The sequence below is a fragment of the Ceratotherium simum genome, chromosome 19, assembly GCF_057802395.1.
Source record: "Ceratotherium simum simum isolate JZ-2026a chromosome 19, ASM5780239v1, whole genome shotgun sequence".
NCBI classification, from domain to species: Eukaryota; Metazoa; Chordata; class Mammalia; order Perissodactyla; family Rhinocerotidae; genus Ceratotherium; species Ceratotherium simum.
The window spans coordinates 12,362,876-12,389,111 of NC_141918.1; the positions used below are offsets into that span (position 1 = coordinate 12,362,876).

General features: G+C 38.6%; 1 protein-coding gene across 1 annotated transcript in view; it reads left to right on the top strand.

The window, feature by feature from the left end:
* The first annotated feature begins 3,474 nt into the window (after window positions 1–3,474).
* Window positions 3,475–26,236, top strand: part of SLC35A1 (solute carrier family 35 member A1) — a 31,367-nt gene continuing 8,605 nt past the window's right edge. The window contains exons 1-4 of the mRNA XM_004422105.3: window positions 3,475–3,536; window positions 8,136–8,313; window positions 22,884–23,043; window positions 23,235–23,387. Of these exons, the coding sequence (XP_004422162.1) occupies window positions 3,521–3,536; window positions 8,136–8,313; window positions 22,884–23,043; window positions 23,235–23,387 (507 nt within the window). The 5' untranslated portion in view covers window positions 3,475–3,520. The remainder of the gene's footprint in view (window positions 3,537–8,135; window positions 8,314–22,883; window positions 23,044–23,234; window positions 23,388–26,236) is intronic.

Consider the following 26,236-nt stretch of genomic DNA (forward strand, 5'->3'; position numbering starts at 1 on the left):
TGACTGAGCAGAGATAGAAGTGAGCAGGGCAAACACTGCAGCTTGATGGTGACAATCAGGCATATCATTAGGGTCTCAAATGGCCATAGCAATAGCTGCTTGAGGCACTGAAAAGTTAGCTCATTATCAGGCAAATGGCCTTGTGGTCCACATGCTGAAGATCGCTGCTGCTTGCACTAACCAGGGTTGTATATTGAGCTAGGCATACATAAAAGAAACACATTAAGCCAATATTTTTTCCTCTGGGACTTGCGATAATTCAGAATGAGAAAGTAGAAATTAGCTCCAACTAAGAGTGTAAATATCCACTTGGCCATTCATTGGGCTGGGATAACAAGAAGAAACACCAGCTGCAAAGGTAACAGGAAATAATAATTCTCCCAAGGATATGCTGCAGCTGTAAAGTATAACAACCACCCCTCTTTTGAGTGTCTACTTTCTAATTCACTGAAAAATTTTGTCCTCTAAAATCATACACTATTAGGAAACTTGCTGTTGAAATTATATCAGTAAGAATGAAACACCCCACTCTTGCTGGGAGGATTGAAGTCACTTTGACGCAAAGAAGCAGCCTCAATTTCCAACCTAGGTGCAAAGCCTTCATTTAAGCGGCTCCTGAATACCACAGTCCACATCTATAGTAACTTTGTAGTTTCCAAGAAACAGGATCCTGAGACTATTCTGCAGTCCAGACCTGATGTTGACCTCTTTACTCACAGCCCTGCTTTGAATCTGTCAAAACACTGCTTCCTTTAAATTTCACCTAAGTCCATCCTTCCCCCAGATTCTATAACTCAATCTTTTCCTTTGTTTCCTAAGACATCCCACGGTTCCTCTGGTGTGCATTTTCCCTCACTGAAATGGGTCAATAGTTCTGACTCTATCTGACTATAGGTTTGTCCCTGGCGGTCTTGGGCTGATCAGGTTAGTACAAGAGGCATCAAAATCTAGTCAAGGTTCATGCCAATGGAGTAGAAAGTCTTTGTGAGCAATGAAAATTTATACGAAAAGTAGGGTTCAGCAGCATGATATGTTTGTTATGTGAACCAGAAACGCCACAAAAATGGCCCAACAGAATTTTACCCACCACCCTAATCGTGCTTAGTTTGTGTGTGTGTGTGTGTGTGTGTGTATAATACTGTTCTCCACCAGAAGGAACCATAGTTCCTTTAGGTGTAGTCGATTCCTCTACCTCGGACAGGGAAAAATCAAGATTGGCCTGGAACCTCTTGCTGTTGCCAGAAATCAAAAATGCTTCAAAAATCTTGGGCAAAATTAAAGAAAGAAGTAGGCTTACAAGGCCCATACTGGGACAATTTGAGCATCAAAAGGAGAATAATTATAGTTCATTGAAGTAAGTTGAGACTATAATGATACTCCAAAATGGGAAGAAATAAATTAACTGTACAAAGTAGTAGTTGTAAAACAAAAGAAGGAATGTATGATAGAATATATTTTTTTAACTTTTTTTTTTATTGATGTTTTAATGGTTTCTAACATTGTGAAATTTTGGGTTGTACATTTTTGTTTGTCCATCACCATATATATGACTCCCTTCACCCCTTGTTCCCACCCCCCTCCCCCCATCCCCACTGCCCCTGGTAACCACAGTCCAGTTTTCTCTGTCCATGTGTTGGTTTATATTCCACATATGAGTGAGATCATACAATGTTTGTCTTTCTCTTTCTGGCTTATTTCACTTAACATACTACGCTCCAGGCCCATCCATGTTGTTGCAAACGGGACGATTTTGTCTTTTTTGATGGCTGAGTAGTATTCCATTGTATATATATACCACATTTTCTTAATCCAGTCGTCAGTCGAGGGACACTTATGTTGCTTCCACTTCTTGGCTATGGTGAATAATGCTGCAATGAACATAGGGGTGCATAAGCCTCTTTGGATTGTTGATTTCAGGTTCGTTGGATAGATTCCCAGTAGTGGGATGGCTGGATCATAGGGGATCTCTATTTTTAATTCTCTGAGGAATCTCCATACCGTTTTCCATAGAGGCTGCACCAATTTGCATTCCCACCAGCTGTGTATGAGGGTTCCTGTTTCTCCACATCCTCTCCAACATTTGTTGTTTTTTGTCTTGGTGATTATAGCCATTCTAACGGGCGTGAGGTGGTATCTTAGTGTTGTTTTGATTTGCATTTCCCTGATGATTAGTGATGTTGAGCATCTTTTCATGTGCCTATTGGCCATCTGTATATCTTCCTTGGAGAAGTGTCTGTTCATTGTGATAGAATATTTTTAATTTTTAAAATTAATTTCAAGTACACATATGCATTTTTTGTTTAAGTGTATGTATAAGAGCATACACAGTAGGGAACTGAATAATTCCCCAAGTGGGAACTGTGCCAATTACAGGAAGAGATGATTGGCACCAGTGAGCACCATACATACAACCAGGTAGAGGGAAGGTCCAACACTGTTCCAAAATGAGATTAATCAAACATCTAACTCTACAAAGTCAATTGTGGTCTCCTAGGAACCTCTCCTAATATTAATGTGATGCTAATAAGGCATGCAAAATTTTCCAATAATGTTAATAGACTAGATATATCTATATGTATGTCTAATGATAAGACAATGGTATATAACATTAACCACCCAAAACTCTAAAAGTCTTTTTGGGGAAAGATCATGCTGTAGAAGATGTGGGCTGCTGGGCATCTCAGAATCTTGTACCCCTGTACCTGTAAAGGCTGAGTTACCTTTATAGTATTTTTAACCAATCCACATATCTTGAAAGCCATTCATTTTGCCAATGAATTATTTCTAACATCGTTTTTGCTAATTAATATCCTCTAGTGAAATTGGAGATCAGAGCGGTTGAAGTAAATGCCTGTTGACACGTCTAATATTTTTGAAGTTTTTTTGTTGTGCGAAGATCATGTAGTTAGAATGTCTGGCTAGGTAAATATAATCAATGACAGGGCTGACAATTAAGGACACAGGCACAAGACTTCTGAACAATATGTAATATAAATTATATTAAGTTTAAATAAGAGGTAAAGTAATGGAAGATAATGAGCGAGATGGAAGTTACAAAAGTTGCCGAAAGTAGTTTCTGTTACTTTAAGAGCTCTGGGAGCTTCTACAACAGCTTTGACAGGCATGAATCACTGTCTAACCCCAAATCCTTATTTGCCGCCAAATCACCTCAGTGTGGACTACGATTCCCAGAAGGCAAAGCTCCCTCCCTTGACTTGGCTTCCTCAGCCGGCCGGGAGGTGTAGTTTACAGAACAACGCCTTCTAATCGAGTTTTGCGCACTTGTGTGCAAGGACTCGGCCGTAAAGGCCTCTCCTCCATCCGGGTCTTCCCATTTTGGGGAGTAGCTGGGATTCCCGAGCCTAATTTTTGTGCTTGGCTGGGCGGCAGGCCGGCGGCCGGCAAGGCGCTCTAGGCCAAGCGGTTTCGTCTCTATGACCGCGGGAGGCGGGCCCTGGTGTCCGGCGCGGGGCGCGCGGAGGGGGCGCGCGTCAGTTCCGCGCGGGGCTGTCGGGGGACGATGGCTGCCGCAAGAGGTGAGGCCGGGGCCGCCGGGACGGGGGAGCCCGCGGGGGGCAGTGGCCGGCTAGCGTCAGCGCTTGTCCGCGCCTGTCGGCGGCCGAGCCCCCTCCGCGCCCACGGGGCCCCGGGGCCAGGCTGAGGCGTCGGGCTGCAGGAGTTGGTGTGGAGCCGCCGCCGGTCAGGGAGCGGGGGGCAGCTGCTCTCCCACTGCGACTGTCTTCCCCGAGGCCGGCTCCGCGCGGGGCAGGTCGGCGGCCCGAGACCGCCTGCCTCCGGGTGCTGGCGGTGGGTGGGAACCGAATCCCGACAGGCCCGGGCTGCGGCGGACCGGAGAGGGGCCGGGGCGCAGGTCCCGGGCTGGACCCGCATCGCGCCGCGGGAGGCAGAGCGTTCTCGGTCCCGGCCGGGTCCCCGCCCTCGGCCTCCGCTGCGCCTCCTGCCCTGGGGATGCTCCGGGGGCAGAGCCTGAGCAGCGGCTGGTCCCTGTAACAGCCGCTAAAGACCTCGCGGGGCAGTTAAACAGCACTGACCCCGTAACGGGACGGAGAAAGCAGTCGTTATAACAGAGTGCCTCCCAGGGGAATGTTGTCTGTAGTTAGAAGGAACGCTTTCATATTTTGGGTGGAGGGTGAGCTACATCCTCCTTCCCCCAGGGATGGCACATTAGAGTAATAATGTTTGATGACTAATTGCCGTTTCGTGAGAGTGAGTCTGAATAACTCCGCAGCACTTTTGTTTTGCTGGGTGGACTAAGTTAGGACCAGAGCTGCATTTCTGGACCGTAGAGGCGTAGCTAGGAGAGGCTGGGCCACAACCGGATTCTTTACCTGCCCTCTCCCATGGAGCTCTTGGCTTCACCTCTGAATAAATGTTGAACAAATATTTAAAGAATATCTTTTTGCATGGGTGCTGAGTTATTTTCTTGGTTAGAGAGCCCACGTTTATCCTTCAAGCCCTGCCCAGGGGCCTTGTCTGCAGCTGCGTCTGCTTCTCTTATGCATTCTCCCATTTCAAGTAAGTCCAACCTTAAGAGTCGTTTTGTAGCAACGCAGGAAGTACAGGAAAAAAATAGAATTGTTTTGATAACTAACATAGAATGGGGACCAGCAAGATTAATGATGAGCAGAACTACATAAGTCAAATCATTATCTGAAATAGTTGCAACAATTTAGGTTTAGGCTTGTTGCCAATACATAGTTGCTGTGCTTTAGTCATGTTATAAATCTTATATGCCCGCTGGAAATGTATTATACGAACAAAACTGCAGTTTCCATAGCTTCCCCATATTCCCAAAGGATTTATTTATCTGGGACCTCCTGAATTTCCGGGTTCTCAGGTGTTACAAATAGTGTCCCTGTTGGGGTGGGGAAAATCCCCTTTCTTCCCTTCTTGTGGTCTTATGGTTGGACTAATAATAAAATTGATACAAGACCAGATTAACAGGAGAAAAACCCAGTTTGATAAGTACAGATGAGAGATCATACAGAAATGCTCAGAGAGTGAACAAAGCAGGCAGCATATATATCTTTTACACAAAGAAACAATAAATTTGTGAAGAGTGACAGAACAAAGAAACTTAGATGTGAGGTATGTAATTAGTGAAGAATTTAAGCGGAGTTTAGGCTTGAGGTAGTAAATTAGCAAGGTTTGTTTATGCTGGCTTCTTGCCTGAATTCCCTAGCTCTGGCAGTAAGGATGTAGAGAGAGCACTTTTCACGTGGCAGATTTATTTCCTGCATTCAGGGGAAACAGGAGGGTCAGAATGCCCTTTGTGCTTCTCAAGTAACTTTAATTCAAAATAATCAATATGCTATTATGGGATATTTTGGGGTGGCCTGCTCTAGGCCCCAACATCTCCTCTAAAATACAGTAAAATATAACTGAAAAAAATACATAGCTTCAGACTGTAAATTTCTTTTGGGGGGCATTTTCTACACAGAAATAATTCGTGGGAGCTAATGAGAACTTTGTGAGAAGCAGAAAACAATGCAGAAGAGCCAGTTCAACAGTGCAGTTGAGTTGAGGGCTGGGTTTACAGTTACTGGCCCCAGGCATGATTGAATACTCAGCAAAATTTACAGTGATTACGTGTCATGAACTTTTGCTATTACCCTGAAAAGATCGAAATTGCTAATAAGTGAAGTTTCTTTACTAGAGAATTGGTGAATACAGTGAAGAAGAAATATTTTGATCTAATGTTAAGACTGAAATTAGAGAAAATAATACTTAAAAGCATTAAGTATTTTTTAAAAGTTTATATGTTTTTTAAGTGGTATTCCATACCAAGCCCTGTATGTTTTACAGATATCCAAACTTATTTGATTACTCTTCCATTTAGATCAGTAGTTACGTTCAAGAATATAATATATATGCCCATAGAATCACTATGCAAGTAGTTATACTTTCAAAGTTGACGACAATAACAATTATAGGTCAGAGTATGTTTGTAGGCTATAAATATTTGCTTTAGTGTTAAATATTCAGTATGTTGTTTTTGGAATCAGGAATCTAAAAAATAGCTAAAATGAAGTAGTTTTAGTTTGGCAGTGTTGCCTCTCTTATTTATGAAAGTGTTGATAACCTGGGACATGGGTTGGCAAACTTTTTCTGTAAAGGGCTGGATGGTCTCTATCATAACTACTCAACTGTGCTGTTGCAGGGCAGAAAGTAGCCATAGACAATTAGGAAACAAATGAGCATGGCTGTGTTCCAATAAAACTTTATTTATGGACACTGAAATTTGAATTTCATATAATTTTCATGTGTCACAAAAGGTTATTTGGTTATTGAAAACCTTTTTTTCCCCAACCACTTAAAAATGTAAAACTATTCTGAGCTTGCAGGCCATATAAAAAACGAACCGTGAGCTATAGTTTGCTTACCCCTTATCTAGAAGATGGGAAGTGCTTCTCCTGTCCAGTAAAGTTGTTATTGCTGTTTATTTTTGAAGACATACATTTTTTTCCTTGTGTAGGAAAGTTTTAAAACAAAGGAAGTACTGTAGTGGTCTCCTTCACTTCCTTTTACATCAACATTGCTTTTTGGCTCCTCAGACCTTTTGGAAAGAAAGTTTAGGCAGATAGAAGCTCTATTTCTTCTGTTATACCATATTACTTTTTAGTTGAAACCTGATATAATTTTTAAAATTTGCCTACAATTTACAAATAATTCTTTAATTCACCCAGGGGAAAATATTTATGTCTATTTTCTTTTAAGAAGAACCACCTATTTTCTTGTAAGTTCCTACCTTACCATATCTAAAGATAATCTCTTTGAAACTCCTATTTTATTTCCCTATAAAAGTCATCTTTGAATTGTGGTTAGGCTCCCAAAGCAGTGAAAAGAGGCATGCTTAACGCATTAACACAGTTACAGTAGCAGTCCAGAGTCACCCTGTGTCCCTCCGATTCTTAACTTGAGTTGTCAAAGTATGGCCTGCTGTCCAAATCCAGTCTGTCACTTGTTTCTGTACGGCCCAGAGCTAAAAATGGTTTTTACAGATGGACATTTTCGATTGATTTGATGGAACACTAACTTGGAAGACCAAGAAGTGAAATGTTACCCCCCCAAAAATTCCATTCTTCTCAATAGTAGACATATATTATAAAGCATTGTACTCAGTTATTATTATATTTTCAATTTGTCAAAAAAATTGTGAAACTTTCTTTTCTCTCTTGTTACCTAAATACCTATATGATATCCTTGATTTTGCCTTCTGGTCTGAAAAGCCTAAAATATTTACTGTTAGCCCTTTACAGAAAAAATTTGCTGATTCCTATTTAACCTGAGCCTGAAGATTTGAAAGAAGGTTAAGGAGTGCTGGGGGATGAGAGGTGGGAGGTGGGTAAAGAAAGTAGAAATCATCTGAGCCTTGGGTGATGGCAGTGGCAGAGCAGGGCTGGGAGGACAGAAGTATGAGGGAGACCTGTACCCTGGTGCTCGCGGTTTTATTGAAAGTGCTGGGCCGGCCCTGCCTGTGATGACTGCTGCTCAGATATACTTGCCAGCAGTTCTTAAATTGAGTGTCTATAAGTTGTATGTATTTCCTACATTTCAAGTTTTAGAGAGCTTCATTCTTAATACTCTTTTGTGTTATGAAATATTTTCTGTATAATGCTATGAAATGAGAGGCCAGATGATTTGTTTTTTATTATGATAAAGTTCTATATTAAGCCTCACTTTTATCACTCAATTACTCCTTTTGTTTTCTTTCTGCTGTCTTTAAATTTAGAATGTATATTGCTGTAATTGGGTTCATCCTGCTTTTGTGCTTTGCTTTCATAAGTTTGAATTATAAGGAAATATAAAATATGTAATTTATAACATCCCAAACTAGAGTCAGTATGCCACATAATCTTGCCATTGAGGCATTCCCCAGGAACAAAATCTGTCCCTAACCAGTGGATATTTAAAGTCACTTATATTTTGTATATGTATGTTTGTTTGTGTTCATGTAATTGGAAAGTATTGTTTTGAAATAAATTTTTAAATATTATGGAATTTAAAATATTTTGTGCTTGAAATTGGAAAGCATTTTGAAGTATAACATTGATTAACTTTTATATACATAATATTGTCTACTAAATAATATCTTTGTTACACATATTTTCCAGAAAATGTCAGTTTATTATTCAAGTTATACTGCTTGACAGTGATGACCCTGGTGGCTGCAACTTATACCATAGCTTTAAGATACACAAGGACATCAGACAAAGAACTCTACTTTTCATCCACAGCCGTGTGTATCACAGAAGTTATAAAGTTATTGCTAAGTGTGGGAATTTTAGCTAAGTGAGTATAAATACTTTTTAGTGTATTAAGTTATTATTTTTCCACTTAGTTAAGGTATTTTCTTTATTGGAAAGTTCGAGCTGCATCTTTATATGTTTGATTGCTCTATAGCGGTGTTTCTCAACTCTGGGCGATTTTACACACTAGGAGATACTTTTGGTTGTTCCAACTTGGAGGATGCCATTGGCATCCAGTGGGTAGAGGCCAAGGATGCTGCTAAACATCCTACAGTGTACAAGACAGCCTTCCACAATGAAGAATTCTCCAGCCCCAAATGTCAGTAGTGCTGAGATTGAAGAACCCTGCTCTAAAGCAGAGGTTGGCAAATTATGGCTCATGGGCCAAATCCAGCTTGTGCCTGTTTGTTTGCAGCAGAGACTGTACAGCTCACAGAGCCTAAACTATTTACCATTTGGCCTTTACAGAACAAATTTGCTGGCCTCTGTTCTAGAGGGATATAATGATAATAGTTAACATTTCTTGAGTGTTTCCGGTGTTAAGTGGTAGCACTGTGCTAAGTGCTTTTCACTAATTATCTCATTTCATCTTCATTCATTTTTTAGGTAAGTACTATAATTACTCTTATTTTACATAGTATCTGAGGTTCTTCAGTATTACCCTCTGAACATGTGGTAGCACTGGGCTTTGCAACATCATATGGGAATTGTTTTAGCTCAGGATGGAGTATGAGAGGGGGTTCAGACGAGGGCCTTTGGAGTGACACAGACCTAATTTTAATCCTAGACTCACTTTAATTATGACTCTGCACACATTTCTTAACCTCTCTAAGCTTTAGTTTCTTCATTTTTTAATTGGAGGAAATAATATAGGGGTGTGAAAATTAAGTAAAATCCTGTAAGAAATTACTTGGGGAAAGATTTAATGAGATGGGGACCCATCTGGGTTGTGTGGACAGGTGAGAATTCATACAGGTTTCAAGATGTGAGTTGGTGAGAGTGGGGAACCAGTGAGGACTAGCATGTGTGTAGGCTTTTAGGTAGAAACAAATTATACCTAAACACTTTTAAACTTCATTTAACAAATATTTATTAAGTGATTTCTATGTGACAGTTTTATAATAGGTGCTGGATATACAGGTATGAATGAAATCCTGCTTGCTTGCAACTTAGATTTAGTGGAAGAGACAGAAAATAAACCAGTAAACACACACATGATTACAAATAATCATGTGAAAAAAAATACTCTAAAAATGGTTTGAGGAGGGAAAAAAGAACAGAAAAATAACTTGAGGCTAGATGGTGGAAAGCTTTAATATATTTGAGTTTAAAATTTACGTTGTAGGCTGAGATACTATGGCAGCCTATCTTGTTAGGTTGCAAGTAGGGTAAAATCTCAGGCCTTTCACAGTTTCTTACTTAAGATTCATTTTTATGGAAATTTGGCTTTCTTTAGGGGATTCTTCATTCTGGATAATGTCAGATAAATGAGATGCTTTAAAAGGCAATGTTCCAAAGGCAACAATGTCTCTGTTTAAAACCCCAGAACAACTTCCATGTAACAACCTTAGTTAATAAATTAATAACATTTAAGGCTTAGCTACCTTTTTTTTTAAAATAATTATTTATTTATTTATTTCCCCAAAGCCCCAGTAGATTGTTGTATGTCATAGCTGCACATTCTTCTAGTTGCTGTATGTGGGACGCGGCCTCAGCATGGCCGGAGAAGCAGTCCGTCGGTGCGCGCCCGGGATCCGAACCCGGGCCGCCAGCAGCAGAGCGCGCGCACTTAACTGCTAAGCCACGGGGCCGGCCCAAGGCTTAGCTGCTTTTAAGACAGATATAGGGGTACTGGAAGAAGAGGGACAGGGAAACACATTTCTTCTCCTTATTCCCTGACGTCCATAAGGAGAACAGATTGTGACTCAGGAATGAAATAGGACTGTCAAGCATGAAATCACTTATTTTAAACTGTAAGATCAAATCATGGTTCAGTTGTTTTGTAACCATTAAGAATTTTTAAAAACCAATGTGCAAAAAACAGTCAGCCCTTTGGTGTAACTCACAGTTGGGCTTATGTTCTGCCAAGCCACCTGCATAGACTTGTTTTATTTCAATGCTTTTCCAGCTTTGCATTGCTTGGTGTATAGTATTTATTATTCTTCAGCTGTTCATTATTATGGGTATGGTCAGTTGTAGTTTGTTTTGTGGAAACTTTTTTGGAAATTACATCAATTAAAAGCAGAAAAATATCTAAAAATTCACCAGACAAGTCAAATAATGGTGTTGAAATAACAACAGTGCGGAAAACCAAATACTGTACTTCATCAACATCATCATCGTCATCACTAAGTAGTTGCTGTGTCTGTCACCAGCATAGTGTAGAGGCTCACAAAAAGGGCTATTTTGTGAGCATTTACCTGCAGAGTACACAAGGACCAGGGATAATAAGGAAAAGGTAAAGAATTATGATGTACTCAGTTTTGGTGGTTGGCATTTGATATTATATGGCTAACAAGAATTTGGCTGTGAAGAAGAATCATTTAAAACACAAAGAGGGCCAGCCCTAGTGGCCTAGTGGTTAAGTTCAGCGCTTTCCACTTTGGTGGCCTAGGTTCGGTTCCTGGGCGTGGACCTACACTACTTGTCTCAGTAGCCATGCTGTGGTGGCGGCTCACATACAAAAAGAGGAAGATTGGCAACAAATGTTAGCTCAGGGCAATTCTTCCTCAGCAAATAAAATAAATAAAATACAAAGAGTTTCTAAGTGGAAAAAGCACTGGAAAAAAAATGTACAAAACATGAAAGAAGTGAAATGCATTTGAAACTACTGGATTTTAAAGTGAATATAATTTTCATGGAGAAATATGTTGGCAAATTATCATGTGCTTATTCAAAACACATTGGCAGAAACCGCATACCTGCTATTCATAACAAGAAAATATTTTATTTCTCGGAACAAAGGGTTTACATTTAGAGGGCATCTGTGAAAATGTTAATTTCTTGGAATGGTAAAAGAGTGAAGGATAAAGGAGATTTCAACCTATGAGGTAATACATATATATATATAAAATATATGTAACAATATAGCCAGAAACCACAGAACTAATATAAAGAGGAACACAATAATAGGTACAGTATGTTTAAGAAATAACAAGAGTCAGTCTGCTCTGAGGCAGCATCCTAGAATTTTATGTTACAGCTGTATTAAGCAGGCTAGGGGAAGCATAACTTCAATCAAGAGCCCAAACTGGGCAAATTAGAATCTTCATCTTCCAAGAATTTAAGCAGAGGCAGTTGTAGCTCCAGGGATAGTTCATGGTGACCTTTGGAGATCTGAAGTCGAGTCACTCATCTCTTGTGTGAGAACTTCGAGCCTGGAAAGGGACTAATTAATGTAATCTCTGTCTAATGAATCTGACCTGACCAAATGGTTCAGCAAGGTTCCAGACCCATGTGTGTTTTTTTTTTTTTTTTTTGCTGGGAAAGAGTTGCCCTGAGCTAACATCTGTTGCCAATCTTCCTCTTTTTTTTTTTTTCCCCTCCCCAGAGCCCCAGTACATAGTTGTATATTCTAGTTATAGGTCCTTCTAGTTCTTCTATGTGAGCCGCCACAGCATGGCTACTGACAGACGAGTGGTGTGGTTCCACGCCCAGGAACTGAACCCTGGGGCCACCGAAGTGGAGTGCATCAAACTTTAACCACTAGGCCATCAGGGCTGGCTCCAGACCCCCGTTTTAAATGAAAGGCCAGTCTCTGTCAGGATTTGAGGTGGCAGGGAATTTCTATACCTAGGGAATCCTATTTGGACAGAAACCATGATGGCAATCTAGGTAAAATGGCTGAGACCCCCTTCCCTGGGGTAGGAGTATGGGTTGCATCCCCCGAGGCATGGGTTTGTTAGTATGGAAAAAGCTTTGTAGGCTGAAGGGTATATCGCTGGCTTGCTAAAACACTGGAAGGCAATAGCTTAATTTTAATCCCAGATTTTTTTCTTTGCCCTACTTATTTATATTTTAAAAAGAACTAATTAAAAAATTATACATGGAATCCACTTGAAATTTTTCTCCCTGATGTGTTTAGGATATTTAACTTCTTAGAAGACACAGACTTGCTTCACTGAGGAGTGCCTAATATATATTGGGGCAACAAAAATCATGGATTTCATTTACATTTCTTCAGAAAAAAGTAAAAACAGGGGGGCTGGCCCGGTGGTGCAGCGTTGAAGTGTGTGTACTCCGCTTTGGCAGCCCGGGGTTCGAAGGTTCGGATCCCAGGCGTGCACCAATGCACCGCTTGTCAAGCCACGCTGTGGTGGTGTCCCATATAAAGTAGAGAAAGATGGGCATGGAGGTTAGCCCAGGGCCAATCTTCCTCAGCAAAAAAGAGGAGGATTGGCATCGGATGTTAGCTCAGGGCTGGTCTTCCTCACAAAAAAAAAGAAAAAAGGAAAAACATCTTTCAGGTTGTGGTAAAAGAACAGAAGGCAGAGAAATGCGTACCTTGATGTGGTCTCCAAGGAAACCGGGCAATAAATATGAGGAAAATACTTAAAATATATTATTGCCATAATATATAAAGTTATGTTAAAATTGCCTTAGAAAAACCAAACGATAATGCCTTTTTTGGGGACTATTGTGAAATACGAATTTTTGAAAACCTAATGAGCAGATATCTAACTTCTTTTCTTTAGAAAGCAAGTAACCACACTTCAGAATACCAATTGTTAATCACTGTCAAAATGTGTTATGTAAAGCACCAAACATACTCTTTTAAGATTGCAGCAACTAAATTGGCTGCCTTCAGACATTCAGGATTGTTGCTATTGAGAATGGCAGGCTGCCAGAGAGTGATGGTATTAAGGAAACATTGTTTCCCGTCTCCCCTTAGAAACAGGTAAGGGAAACATGCAGGTAAATACAGCTAATTTTCATTTCATTCTCATACCTCTGTTTTAGCCATAGGTATCATCTCATCTTCTGTGATGAGAAATCTTAGGCTGAGGGAAGTTTTAATTTGCCAAAGGTACCTAGAAAGTGACTGGCAGTGATAGGATTAGAAGACAAGTTCCCTGGTCTCTAATTTTCAAATCATGCGGCTTTCAGAACAATGAAATAATTGAGCAGTTTTTTAATTAGCTAAGACAAAGATAAGCATTGCTAGTAGCATTGATAGACATTTCAGTAATTTTCAATGATTTTATTTTTTGTTTTTTCTCTTATTTTAAGGTTTTATTTCCAAATGTTAACATTTTACCGTGTAGGTTTCATCATGTTCTTTTTATGTATGTATTTCTGTGTGTGTGTATAATTTTTTTCTGAACTGTCTAAGAGTAACTTTTACACAAGGTGTCCCTTTGTCTCTAAATTCTTTAATGCATATTTCCTAAAATCAAGGACATTCTCTTACATAATTACAAAATATCAAAATTGAAACATGAATACTGATACAATACTATTTTGTAATTCACAGGCCTTAGATAAATCATACCAGTTGTCCACTAATGTCCTTGAATAGTAAAATAATCACACTTTACATTTAGGTGTCATCTCTCTCGCTTCCTTGAATTGGGAGCAGCTCCTGCATCTCTCTGTGTTTCACGTCTTTGACATTGTGGAAGAGCATAGTCCATTTGTTTTTGTCGAGTGTCCCTCAATTTATGTTGGCTGAATGCTTTCTTACTAAATCAAGAGTCCCCGTGTCCTGTCCCCCCCCAGAAAGATCACACAAATGATGTGTCCTTCTCAGTGCAGCATATCCTGAGGCACATAATGTCTATTTGCTCCATTACTGGTGATTAAACTTTAATTTCTTGATTAAGGTTGTGCCTGCTGCATTTCTCCACATAAAGTTAGCAATTTTCTCTTTGAATTAATAAGTAAGTTGTGGAGAGATACTTTGAAACCAAGTAAATATCCTGTTTCTCATCATATTCTTACTGGATAGTTTTATTGTCCATTGATGTTGCCAAATGGTAATTTCCTAATTCCATCCTTCCCTGTACATTTATTAGCTGGCATTCTACTCTAAGACGAGTTCCCTTCTCTCTCCTTCTCCCTCTTCCTGTCCCTCTCAGCATGGATTCGTGGATTATTTTGTTGTATGGGCTGGAATCCATTATTATCATTATTTATTTTGATGCTCAAATTGTCCCAGATTTGGACGGTGGAATCTTCAAGCTTCCTCCTGTTTCTTTTTTACATATTTTCATCAGTTTTTAGCAGCTTCTTTTTAGCATAGCAAGATGTTCAAGGCTTATTTTGTACTTCTCTGCCCCAGTCCTAAAATCATATATTTCTCTAAGACTTGTTCCTTCCCCCCCCCCCCCCAGAATAGTATTTAGAAATCAGAATCTAGACACTAGGTATGCACATTGCTACTGGGGTATCATTGCTTCTAGGACCTTTCAGCAGACAAAGCTAGGAAATCAATAAATATCTATTTCTGTATGTGTAGATATACGTGTATGTGTGTATAACAATGGATCACATATTGTTTGATACCTACAGTTCTGATCCAACACCACAGAGTTCATTATAACCTTTCCCTTTTCCATATTTCTTCCCTTCTCCAATGGTGATGAGTCTGGCTCCCATTATTCTCAAGATAAATCTACTTATTTGCTCAATCCTGGAATATATAATAAGTAGTTTCAGAATTTCTAACATACAGCTGTGAAAAAACACACCTACTGACTAAAGTTCAGTATTTGTATATAGTTCTTTTTGTTTTAGAATACTTGGGTTAGTTCTCTTTTTCTCCTTCAGTGTAACTTTGTTACTCATTTTAAAAACAAAGTTCTTTTTGGTGTTTGTTTGTAATTAATTTTGGGTTTTCTACCCATCCTTGTTGATTTTACTTATCATTTCCAGTAATTTTTGGAATATGAAATTATACTTGTTTCAATCAGAAGTTAAGTTAGAACTGTAAGAAAAGAGGAGTGGGGAAGAATTAATGGATGGCTACTTTACTTTGATAAATAAGGTTTGAGTTTATGTGGTCTAATTAATTGGTGAGTTTTAGTTACGTGCACGAGACTCTGGGGCACTGTGTGTATATACACGGTATACACTGCTCTGCTCTGCTTTACTTTATTTTCACTTAATGTTTTATCTTAGAGATGGTTCCATGTCAGTACATAGAAATCTGTCTCATTCTTTTTAAGAGCGGCATGGTATTCCATTATGTGGACGTATTATATATACCACTCTCTATTAATGGGCATTTGGGTTGTTTACAGTCTTCTGCTACAAAAGAAAGATGTAATAATTATCTTTGTACATACTGTATTATGCACATGTATGATTATATCAGATCACTTAAATTGAAAAGGAAATTACTAAATCCTATTTTTGGGGATGGGAATGGATTAGCAATTTGATGTTGCAAAAGTTCTCTATATGAATAAGTTTGTTTATTTATTTTTTTGTGAGGAGATCGGCCCTATGCTAACATCTGCCAATCCTGCTCTTTTTTTGCTGAGGAAGACTGGCCCTGGGCTAACATCTGTACCCATCTTCCTCCACTTTATATGGAATGCCGCCACAGCATGGCTTGCCAAGGAGTGCGTCGGTGCTCGCCTGGGATCCGAACTGGTGAACCCTGGGTTCCTGCAGTGGAACGCGAGCACTTAACCGCTTGCGCCACCGGGCCGGCCCTAAGTTTATTTATTTATTTATTTTTTTGAGGAAGATCAGCCCTGAGCTAACATGCATGCTAATCCTCCTCTTTTTGCTGAGGAAAACCGGCTCTGAGCTAACATCTATTGCCAATCCTCCTCCTTTTTTTTTTTTCCCCAAAGCCCCAGTAGATAGTTGTATGTCATAGTTGCACATCCTTCTAGTTGCTGTATGTGGGACGAGGCCTCAGCATGGCTGGAGAAGTGGTGCATAGGTGTGTGCCTGGGATTTGAACCTGAGCTGCCAGTAGTGGAGCGTGCGCACTTAACCGCTAAGCCACGGGGCCGGCCCCTAAGTTTATTTTTTAAATATTTGAATTGTATGTTACCAGTTTCTAAATTATAATCTGATTAAAAAAAAATACAACATTTAAGAATATTTTGGTTTTTCATAAAACTAATTACTGCTACAATTCACAGGAAAATTGCTGGTTAGCTGTGTGCTGTACTAAACCCTGTCATAGCTATAAAAACTACAGTTTAGATTTAAATTGGTCATTCATGATATGAAGAAAAGGAAGTGAAAACACTTTCACATTGTCTTAGAACAAAGTCAGCTTTTTATTGTTTGCTATCCAGCACAGTCTCTAAAGACTAAGTAAACCAGGTGGATGTGTAAGTATATTCTTTGGGTGTGTTTAGTAATAAACCAAATGAATCTTAAATCTTCAAACTACTTATCCATATAAAACTGGAGAAAATTATTTTACTACTTTGTAGTATTATCTAGAATAATTCATTTAGCTGTCAAATACTTAGGTTATACATTATCCAGCCCTATTCAGTTTCTCTTGCTGGGTTTACATTTTGACTGCCTCTTTGTACCCATGCTGTGATGGGTTTAGGGTCATGAGGAGGAAGTAAAAGTCACATACCTTGTATGAGGGCTATTTTTGTCCTCAGATGACCTCACTATTGGTTTTTATACCTAGCCCCCCAACGTACTCTATGTGAGTTAATTATACTTAACTTGGCAGATGATAAGAAATTTGTAAACAAGATTTAAATTTCTTAAGCTCCTGAGTAACTTCTGCTGTGTTCTATTTTGCATAGTGCTTTGGTAACCTAGCCAAGGATTTTATGCCTCCTAGTAGTTCTCCTTAGATGAGGAGCTGGAAGAATGAGGCCTACTTTTGACCAAAAATAGGTCAGAAAGAATTGGTTTCAGCTGGTTGATAGGAAATTGGGTGGGGTGAGGCGGGGCGAGGGGGTCAGGCGGGAGGGGAGGTGACAGTGGAATCTCTATGCAATCAACATGGAGCTTCAGAATTTCTTCAGGTAATAAAAGGTTACATAGATTCTATTCCAGTGATAAAAATCAAATGAATTGTTCAAATAGGAAATTTAATGGGAAAGACTATATCTAAAAAAAATTAGTACATGCTTTTTGATTATACCTGCTCTATCTCTTATCTAGCAATGATAGTTATAGAATTTAATAAATTTATTTTTAGCAAAAGGTACTCATTAAAGTGCTTGGGATTTGATTTCCAAGAAAATATCAGGGCAGGAAAATGGAAGAAAAAATGCCTTTGGTTTTTATGTGTTCCTTTTTATAGTATAATTCAAGGCTGTAGTATATTTAGAATTGATCATTTATTTTTGTCTACTCAATGGTAAAACAAAAGGATAGATGATTGCCAGTGTTTTCTGGAAGATATAATGCTGTTATTACTTTTAAAAAAAATTTTAGTGAGTAAAGCTAACTACAAGCTTTAAGAGCTGTATTCTTAATAAATAGGTTAAATTAAGCAGGATTTAATCTGATTAATACTGAAATCACTGACCTCCTTCTTAAAAACTTTCTGTGTGGTAAGATTCCCACATATTCTTCTTTCCTATACCTCCTAAATCTCTTTATTCTACTTTCTGATCTTTTTCTATTCTTGAGCTTTTGTTTTCTTTTACAAGTTGTTTTAGCATCCTCTGCTACTTTTTGTAACTTATTTCAAAATATCTTATGTATTATAATTATACAGTATTTCTATAAAATTCTAAGGTACTCCAGTGAAACTTGAGCTTTCCAGTAGTTAGCATTCTGGTATACTTTGGCTTCTCTAATATCTGCATTAGAGAAGGAACCAGAAAAAGATACTAAAGCCTTCCTAGCAGTGAAGAAAGAGTCATTCCTAAGCCTCCAACAAAAAGGATGTAGCCAGAAGAGCCAAAGACCTGAAGGTTAATCCTGACACGCTGTATTCTACTTGTTTGCCACACTGAAGGAAAGGAGTACTCAGATTGGCTGGTGATGTCTCATAGGCCCTTCTTTTTTTTTTTTTTTTTAATTGATGTTTTAATGGTTTCTAACATTGTGAAATTTTTGGGTTGTACATTTTTGTTTGTCCATCACCATATATATGACTCCCTTCACCCCTTGTGCCCACCCCCCACCCCCGCTGCCCCTGGTAACCACAGTCCAGTTTTCTCTGTCCATGTGTTGGTTTATATTCCACATATGAGTGAGATCATACAGTGTTTGTCTTTCTCTTTCTGGCTTATTTCACTTAACATAATATGCTCCAGGCCCATCCATGTTGTTGCAAATGGGATGATTTTGTCTTTTTTTATGGCTGAGTAGTATTCCATTGTATATATATACCACATTTTCCTAATCCAATCATCAGTCGAGGGACACTTATGTTGCTTCCACTTCTTGGCTATGGTGAATAATGCTGCAATGAACATAGGGGTGCATAAGCCTCTTTGGATTGTTGATTTCAGGTTCGTTGGATAGATTCCCAGTAGTGCGATGGCTGGATCATAGGGCATCTCTATTTTTAATTCTTTGAGGAATCTCCATACCGTTTTCCATAGAGGCTGCACCAATTTGCATTCCCACCAGCTGTGTATGAGGGTTCCTGTTTCTCCACATCCTCTCCAACATTTGTTGTTTTTTGTCTTGGTGATTATAGCCATTCTAACGGGCGTGAGGTGGTATCTTAGTGTTGTTTTGATTTGCATTTCCCTGATGATTAGTGATGTTGAGCATCTTTTCATGTGCCTATTGGCCATCTGTATATCTTCCTTGGAGAAGTGTCTCTTCATTTCCTCTGCCCATTTTTTGATCGGGTTGTTTGTTTTTTTGTTGTTCAGTTGTGTGAGTTCTTTATATATTATGGAGATCAACCCCTTGTCAGATGTATGTTTTGCAAATATGCTCTCCCAGCTGGTTGGTTGTCTGTTCATCTTGATTCTGGTTTCATTAGTCTTATAAAAGCTCTTTAATCTGATAAAGTCCCACTTGTTTATTTTTTCTTTAGTTTCCCTAGTCTGGGTAGGTATGTCATCCGAAAAGATTCCTTTAAAACCAATGTCAAATAGTGTGTTGCCTCTATTTTCTTCTATGAGTTTTATAGTTTCAGGTCTCACCTTCAGGTCTTTGATCCATTTTGAGTTAATTTTTGTGAATGGCGATAGCACATGGTCCACTTTCATTCTTTTGCATGTGGCTGTCCAGTTTTCCCAACACCATTTATTGAAGAGACTTTCCTTTCTCCATTGCATGTTCTTAGCACCTTTGTTGAAAATTAGCTGTCTGTATATGTGTGGTTTTATTTCTGGGCTTTCAATTCTGTTCCATTGATCTGTGTGTCTGTTTCTGTACCAGTACCATGCTGTTTTGATTACTATTGCTTTATAGTATGTTTTGAAGTCAGGGATTGTGATGCCTCCTGCTTTGTTCTTTTTTCTTAGGATTTCTTTAGCTATTCAGGGTCTTTTGTTGCCCCATATAAATTTTAGTATTCTTTTTTCTATTTCTGTGAAGAATGTCATTGGGATTCTGATTGGGATTGCATTGAATCTGTAGATTGCTTTAGGTAATATAGACATTTTAACTATGTTTATTCTTCCAATCCACATGCATGGGATATCTTTCCATTTCTTTATGTCATCATGGATTTCTTTCAATAATGTCTTGTAGTTCTCATTGTATAGGTCCTTCACCTCCTTGGTAAGATTTATTCCTAGGTATTTTATTCTTTTTGATGCAATTGTAAATGGTATTATCTTTTTGAACTCTCTTTCTGTTGGTTCATTATTAGCATACAGAAATGCAACTGATTTTTGTAGATTGATTTTGTACCCTGCAACTTTGTTTCTAATAGTTTTCCAACAGATTCTTTATGGTTTTCTATATATACAATCATGTCATCTGCAAATAGTGAGAGTTTCACTTCTTCGTTACCTATTTGGATTCCTTTTATTCCTTTTTCTTGTCATAGGCCCTTCTTTTTATGTGAAAGCTGAAAAGTGTGAGAGAAGAGATAAGAAAGGAGAAAAGTGATGGAGTGAAAAGGGAACTACAGTAACTTTGATTATTGGTGCAGACATGGTGGTTATAAGGAGTAGCAATTAGTTCCTTAAGTAGCCCATATTCCCACAGGGCAAAGAGAACCAGTGATAAAGAGACCAACGCTATTCTCTAGATAGCCAGAAATTCATTTGATACCATTGAAGCCTTAGAGTATCTCTAAGGGGCGGAGGTAAGATGGCATTGCCCATAGCAGGGGATTAGGGAAAGGAGAAATAGCCACTCTACTAGAGCTTGAGGAATCTTATGTGGGAGATAAATGGATATATGAAAGGAGGTGGAAAATGGGAGACCGATACAAGCAGGTACCTCTCAGTAGTTCCTTAGGGTACCACTCTGAAGATATATCAATATATATCAGTACTTTAGAAGGGCATTACAAGTAATAGTACAGTGAAAGCAGTGTCCTGTACTTAACAAAATCTGTAAGATTTATATCTCTGCTATCATGCTTACTAGTGAGAATTAGGACATTAAAGAAAATGTTCAGTTATGTTTTCTAATGCATCACTTTATTAAGGTGGTTCTTTGAGTTGGACCCCTGTGATTCTTCTTGTTTATTTTTATTTTTTTTGTGAGGAAGATTGGCCCTGAGCTAACATCCGATGCCAATCCTCCTCTTTTTGCTGAGGAAGATTGGCCCTGGGCTAACATCTGTGCCCATCTTCCTCTACTTTATATGGGATGCCGCCACAGCATGGCTTGACAAGCAGTGCGTCAGTCTGTTCCCGGGATCCAACCCTTGAACCCCGCGCCGAAGCAGAGCACGCGCACTTAACCGCGTGCCACCGTGCCGGCCCCTCTTCTTTTTTATTTTAATCTCTCTCTTTCTCTTTAATTTTTTTCTTCAATTTTATAACTGAAGGAAAACATACTTTGAAAAATTATTCTTTATACTGTTTAAGATGTCGAGAAAGTATATAGGACATCTTAGATTTGCATTCAAAAGTAGTTTAAAAGAGAATGTCTGAAGTTTAAAGTGCCATTCTTCAGATAGCTGGAAAACTCGACTACATAGCATTTCTCAGTAGAGTGATCTTTTTGGTATTCTTTCCCTCTTCTGGGTGGAGTTTGTAGTCTCCCACCAGGCTGTGTGCATTACTTTTCAGCATATACATTTACCATTGTGGTATGGAGCGTGTTGTTTGGCAACAGAAGATCAGTAACTAAGAAAGATATGTTTTGTTTCTGTGGCCTAGGCCAAATTTCCTGTGTTACTTAAGCATTTTCTGGGGCTGGAGTGTTCTACAGTGGATAGGCAGAGGAAGTCAACTCGAGATTATGGAATTTTTGCTCCCCCTCAGAACTTGGGTAATTAGTTTTACACTATTTAAATATGAAAAAAATTCAGTTAATGACTGTTGATTCTAATATGTTAACTAAAAATATAGAGGCTCATTGTGATTATCATAAACTTTGAGTTGAAATAGATCCATCTCCCCAACAAAGTGTTATGGTGTTCTTTAAGGATATTGTGAGTTGCAGTTAGACTCGTTTGATAAAGCACTTTTTTGGTGTTCATGCTTATTATAAAATACTGTTTTGTTTTTATTTTCAGGAAATAAATGAGCTGATTTACAACAGGGAGAAATATGAGCCAGATTAGCTAGTTCCTCCTGAGGAAAAATAAGAATCATTAACAGCATGTATAATTAATATGCAGTCAAGTAGTAAGCTTTACGTACATTACAGATATAGTTTACTTTTGTTGTTATTAGAAAGTTATTCAGATTTGCTGCAAAATTATACATATATGTGCTTGAGTTTTATGAGGATGGTTATTTAAAGATTATTGTCTACTGTATTTCTTAAGAACTGACCTAATTTGCAAATAACATTGACCTGAATCGCTCAATTCATATCCCAAGTAACTTCTCTAACTACCAAAGCCTTTGTCTTTTGTTTGCAATTTAAATCTATTGTAATAAAAGAAAAAGCTTTAAAAAATGGATATGCAACCTGATTAATTAAAAAAATAGGGGCTGGCCCGGTGGTGTAGTGGTTGAGTGCATGCGCTCTGCTGCGGTGGCCACGGGTTTGCAGGTTTGGATCCCGGGCGCGCACCGACGCATCGCTTGTCAAGCCATGCTGTGGCGGTGTCCCATCTATGGTGGAGGAAGATGGGCACAGATGTTAGCCCAGGGCCAGTCCTCCTCAGCAAAAAGAGGAGGATTGGTGACAGATGTTAGCTCAGGGCTAATGTCCCTCACACACACACAAAAAAAATCAGGGTGAACTTGATGTAATGGCAGTTAAAGTGGCAGGGAATTAAATTAATATTTTATAGGTGATATTAGCAATTCTTATTTCCTATTATCTCATTATTTAATATACTCAAAAATTCCTGGAGCTTTGACCAGAGGTTGATGGTAAACCTAATTGTTGTTCTATTTTCCCAAACAGAACTTGTAATTGTTTTTCCTTTATGAGGATACATTATTGGTATGTTTCTTTAATATAGCTAGAATTAGTTGAAAATTATTGAAACAAAATAAGTTTGCTAAATTACATCAATGTACTTAACACAATATAGCTATCCTATGTGTGAAGGGATCTTATCCAAAGAATGCTCTTTAATTTTCTTCCTTACCCACTTCTCATTTTCCCCTTTTGTTTTCAAAGAGAAACTGCTAGTCTGGGTAGATTCAAGGCATCTTTAAGAGAAAATGTCTTGGGAAGCCCCAGGGAACTGATGAAGTTAAGCGTGCCATCATTAGTGTATGCTGTTCAGAACAACATGGCTTTCCTAGCTCTTAGCAATTTGGATGCAGCAGTGTACCAGGTAAGTGGAGGAAATGATAACGAAAAGCATAGACTCTTAAAAAATGTTTTCATGGTGAAAAGATTGTTATTAACCCTTTATCACATTATCAAACATTTTTCTTGATAATACTATTAATGATATCAGAAATAATATATTTGTGTCAGAGACTAATGTTAACTGAGTTCATTAATTCATTGTTTTGTTTCTAGGTGACCTACCAATTGAAGATTCCCTGTACTGCTTTATGTACTGTTTTAATGTTAAACCGGACACTTAGCAAATTACAGTGGATTTCAGTTTTTATGCTGTGTGGTGGAGTCACACTTGTACAGTGGAAACCAGCCCAAGCTACGAAAGTTATGGTGAGAAAGAAAATGCTTACCATAACTGAAATAGGGAACTTCCTAGGTTTTATAATGTCAGATAGTCACACTGCTGAATGGAGCACAACTATATTCCTTTGACTGAAAATCGTCTTTGCCCTATAGATGGCTTTTTTCCCCTTAGGATAATGTTATTATTAAGGATAATAATCCCTATTGGCTTCCTTTTTTTTTTTGAGGGGAATATGCATACAAAATGTTAGAGATGGAAGGTACCTTAAACTTAATGTAATCCACCTCCTTCATTTTATAGATGACAAAATGTTCAGAATTTCTGGACCTCTTTTAGACATTTTCTCAGAAGCAATGAGCAAGGTTTTCTCTGTCTAATTTTCATCTTCTCCCTCAACTCACAAAGTTTTTTATCCTTTTGCACATACTCCCATTGTCAGTGATACGGATTACAAGGGAGTAGTGTTTTTACTGATAATTGATAACTAAACTAGGGCAAAAAGTGCCCTTTACTTCTCCCTCTTAGTTTGTTAAGAGTTAAATGTTAAGGTACATACTTGATGTTTTTTTAATGTTCTATGCTTTAATTGGTTATTTTCCCAAAGCAAAGTGGGAAGGGGAACTCTAGTGAATGACCTTCTGAAAGTCAGGAGCTTTCCTCTACAACTGAATACCCTTCTTCAACTTTGAGCAAATGAAAGACCATGGTTCTCTTAGGGCATGTATGGAGAGCCTGTGAAAGGAGAAAGCCAGTTCCTTTTTATTGTAGTTACTTTCTAGCCTGGTGGGGAAAATTTTTTTTTCCAGAAAATGAGTTTTAGATTAATATTTATTGTCTTCACATGATGTTTACACATGCTCATATTCTTGGTGACATTTCAAAACACTGATCAAATATGCACTGCACATTTAACTCAGTTGTAGACCTGCAGAGAAATAATTTGTTTGGGAAGGCAAACACATAGAAGTTAAATATGAGCTTTAAGTAACTCCTCACTCCATTAGAAAAGATATTAGGTCCACCTCACGTAGGTAATGTATGTGAAAAGCTTAGTAAGCTAAAGCAGAGTATAGGGCAGCTTATCTTACTTTTAGAACACTTTGGAAAATTCTTTCATGTTTTAAACAGAATGCAGCTTCCTGGAACTGCCTCTCATTGTTCTTTGTTCTTGTGAGAATAACTCAAATCCCTACTAACTCCATATGATGATCCTTTGAATGTTTGAGGACGTCACATCCCCACCATCCAAGACTTTTTCCCTCCCCCATTGAGACAACCCCGTCGATTCTTTCTATAATATGATTTCTAGAGGCTTTCCGGTCCCTGCCTCTTGCCCCAATACTGCCTTGTATTTCTCTTCTAGATGCATTCATCTGTTATTGTTCCTTAGTACAGTCATGCTCTGCATGACATTTCGGTCAATGACAGACCGAGTATATGACAGTGGTCCCCTAAGATTAGTACCATATAGCGTAGGTGCCTAGGTTTGTGTAAGTACACTCTATGATGTTCACGACAAAATTGCCTATCAATGCATTTGTCAGGATGTATCCCTGTCATTAAGCAACATGTGACTATATCCTAAAACTTCACACTGTCTCCATGTGTTGACTGAGCAGTGTGAAGTATAGCTTGCTAATTACCTCCTTTGTTCTGAATACTAGGGACTTGGTAAATCAGCATAAGATTATATTAGTTTTTTGGGGGGGTAGAGGAGGATATCCATTCTATAATTGATTATATACAACCACATGTAGCTGTTTCACATAAAATACAGTTTGTCTCAAATGTGTCTTGTGCAGTGGCTTCTTCTAAACCAAAACGCAGGATATGTTTGTATTTATTAAGCTTATCTCATTAGCTTTGGGTCATTGTTCAGGCCTTTGAATTCTTTTCAGTCCTATCCATTATTAGCTTTTTTTTTTTGAGTATTATGCTTTCTACAGATTCAACAAATATGTCTTCTGGGTCTTCACTGAAAATTTTAGACAGGACAGGACCAGAGTTGTTATACCTTTAGACTGAGTTTTAGCTTGAGTTTTTTTCTTGCTTAGTAAACACTCTCTCTCAGTTTTTATGGGTCAGGAATTTGAGGGTGCCTTGGCTAAGTAGTTCTGGCTTGCAGTCTCTCATCGGGTTGCAGTGGAGATGTTGCCTAGGGCTGCAGCCAACTGAAGGCTTGACTGGGCCTGAGGATCTGTTCCGTGGGTGGCTCATTCATATGCATCGCGAGTTGGTATTGGTTGTTGATCTGGCTCGATTTTATTCTATTAATTAGCACTTTGCTGTATGAGCGTTCACTCAGCTATGAATAGAATCGTACTGTTATCCTCACTTCGTTCTCTGGCTTGTTCACAAAAATATTATGCAAATCTGTTGAGATTTCTTGCTAAACATTATCTCTATGGAATTTCCCTTACCACTTACACCAGGAACCCTTCAGTAAGGAAATTTGGTATGTCTCCCTCTTAGGGAAGCCACACTGTTTTCTAGTGATGACCATTAAAATTTTTAAGTTCCTCAAGTCATCTGTTCTAGCATTTTGCTAGTAATCAGTAATTACAGTTACGGCTGCAATCATTTATACAGCACTAAATACCATCAGTATTCTAAGTGCTTTACATATAACAACTCACTTAGGCCTACAACAAACATATGAGGCTCATATTGTTTTTATTTCCATTTTCAGATGAGGAAGCTGATAGGCAAAGAGATTAGTAATGTGTCCACAGTCACACTGCTTGAACCCAGGTAGCGTGGCTCCAGAGCCTGTGCTGAATGCACTGGGCTGCCCTATAGGTCTCAAGAAGCCATCTGTAATTTCTGCAGTTTTTCTTTCTCTCTGCCTTTTTGAAAATCAGGCCAGTATTTGCCC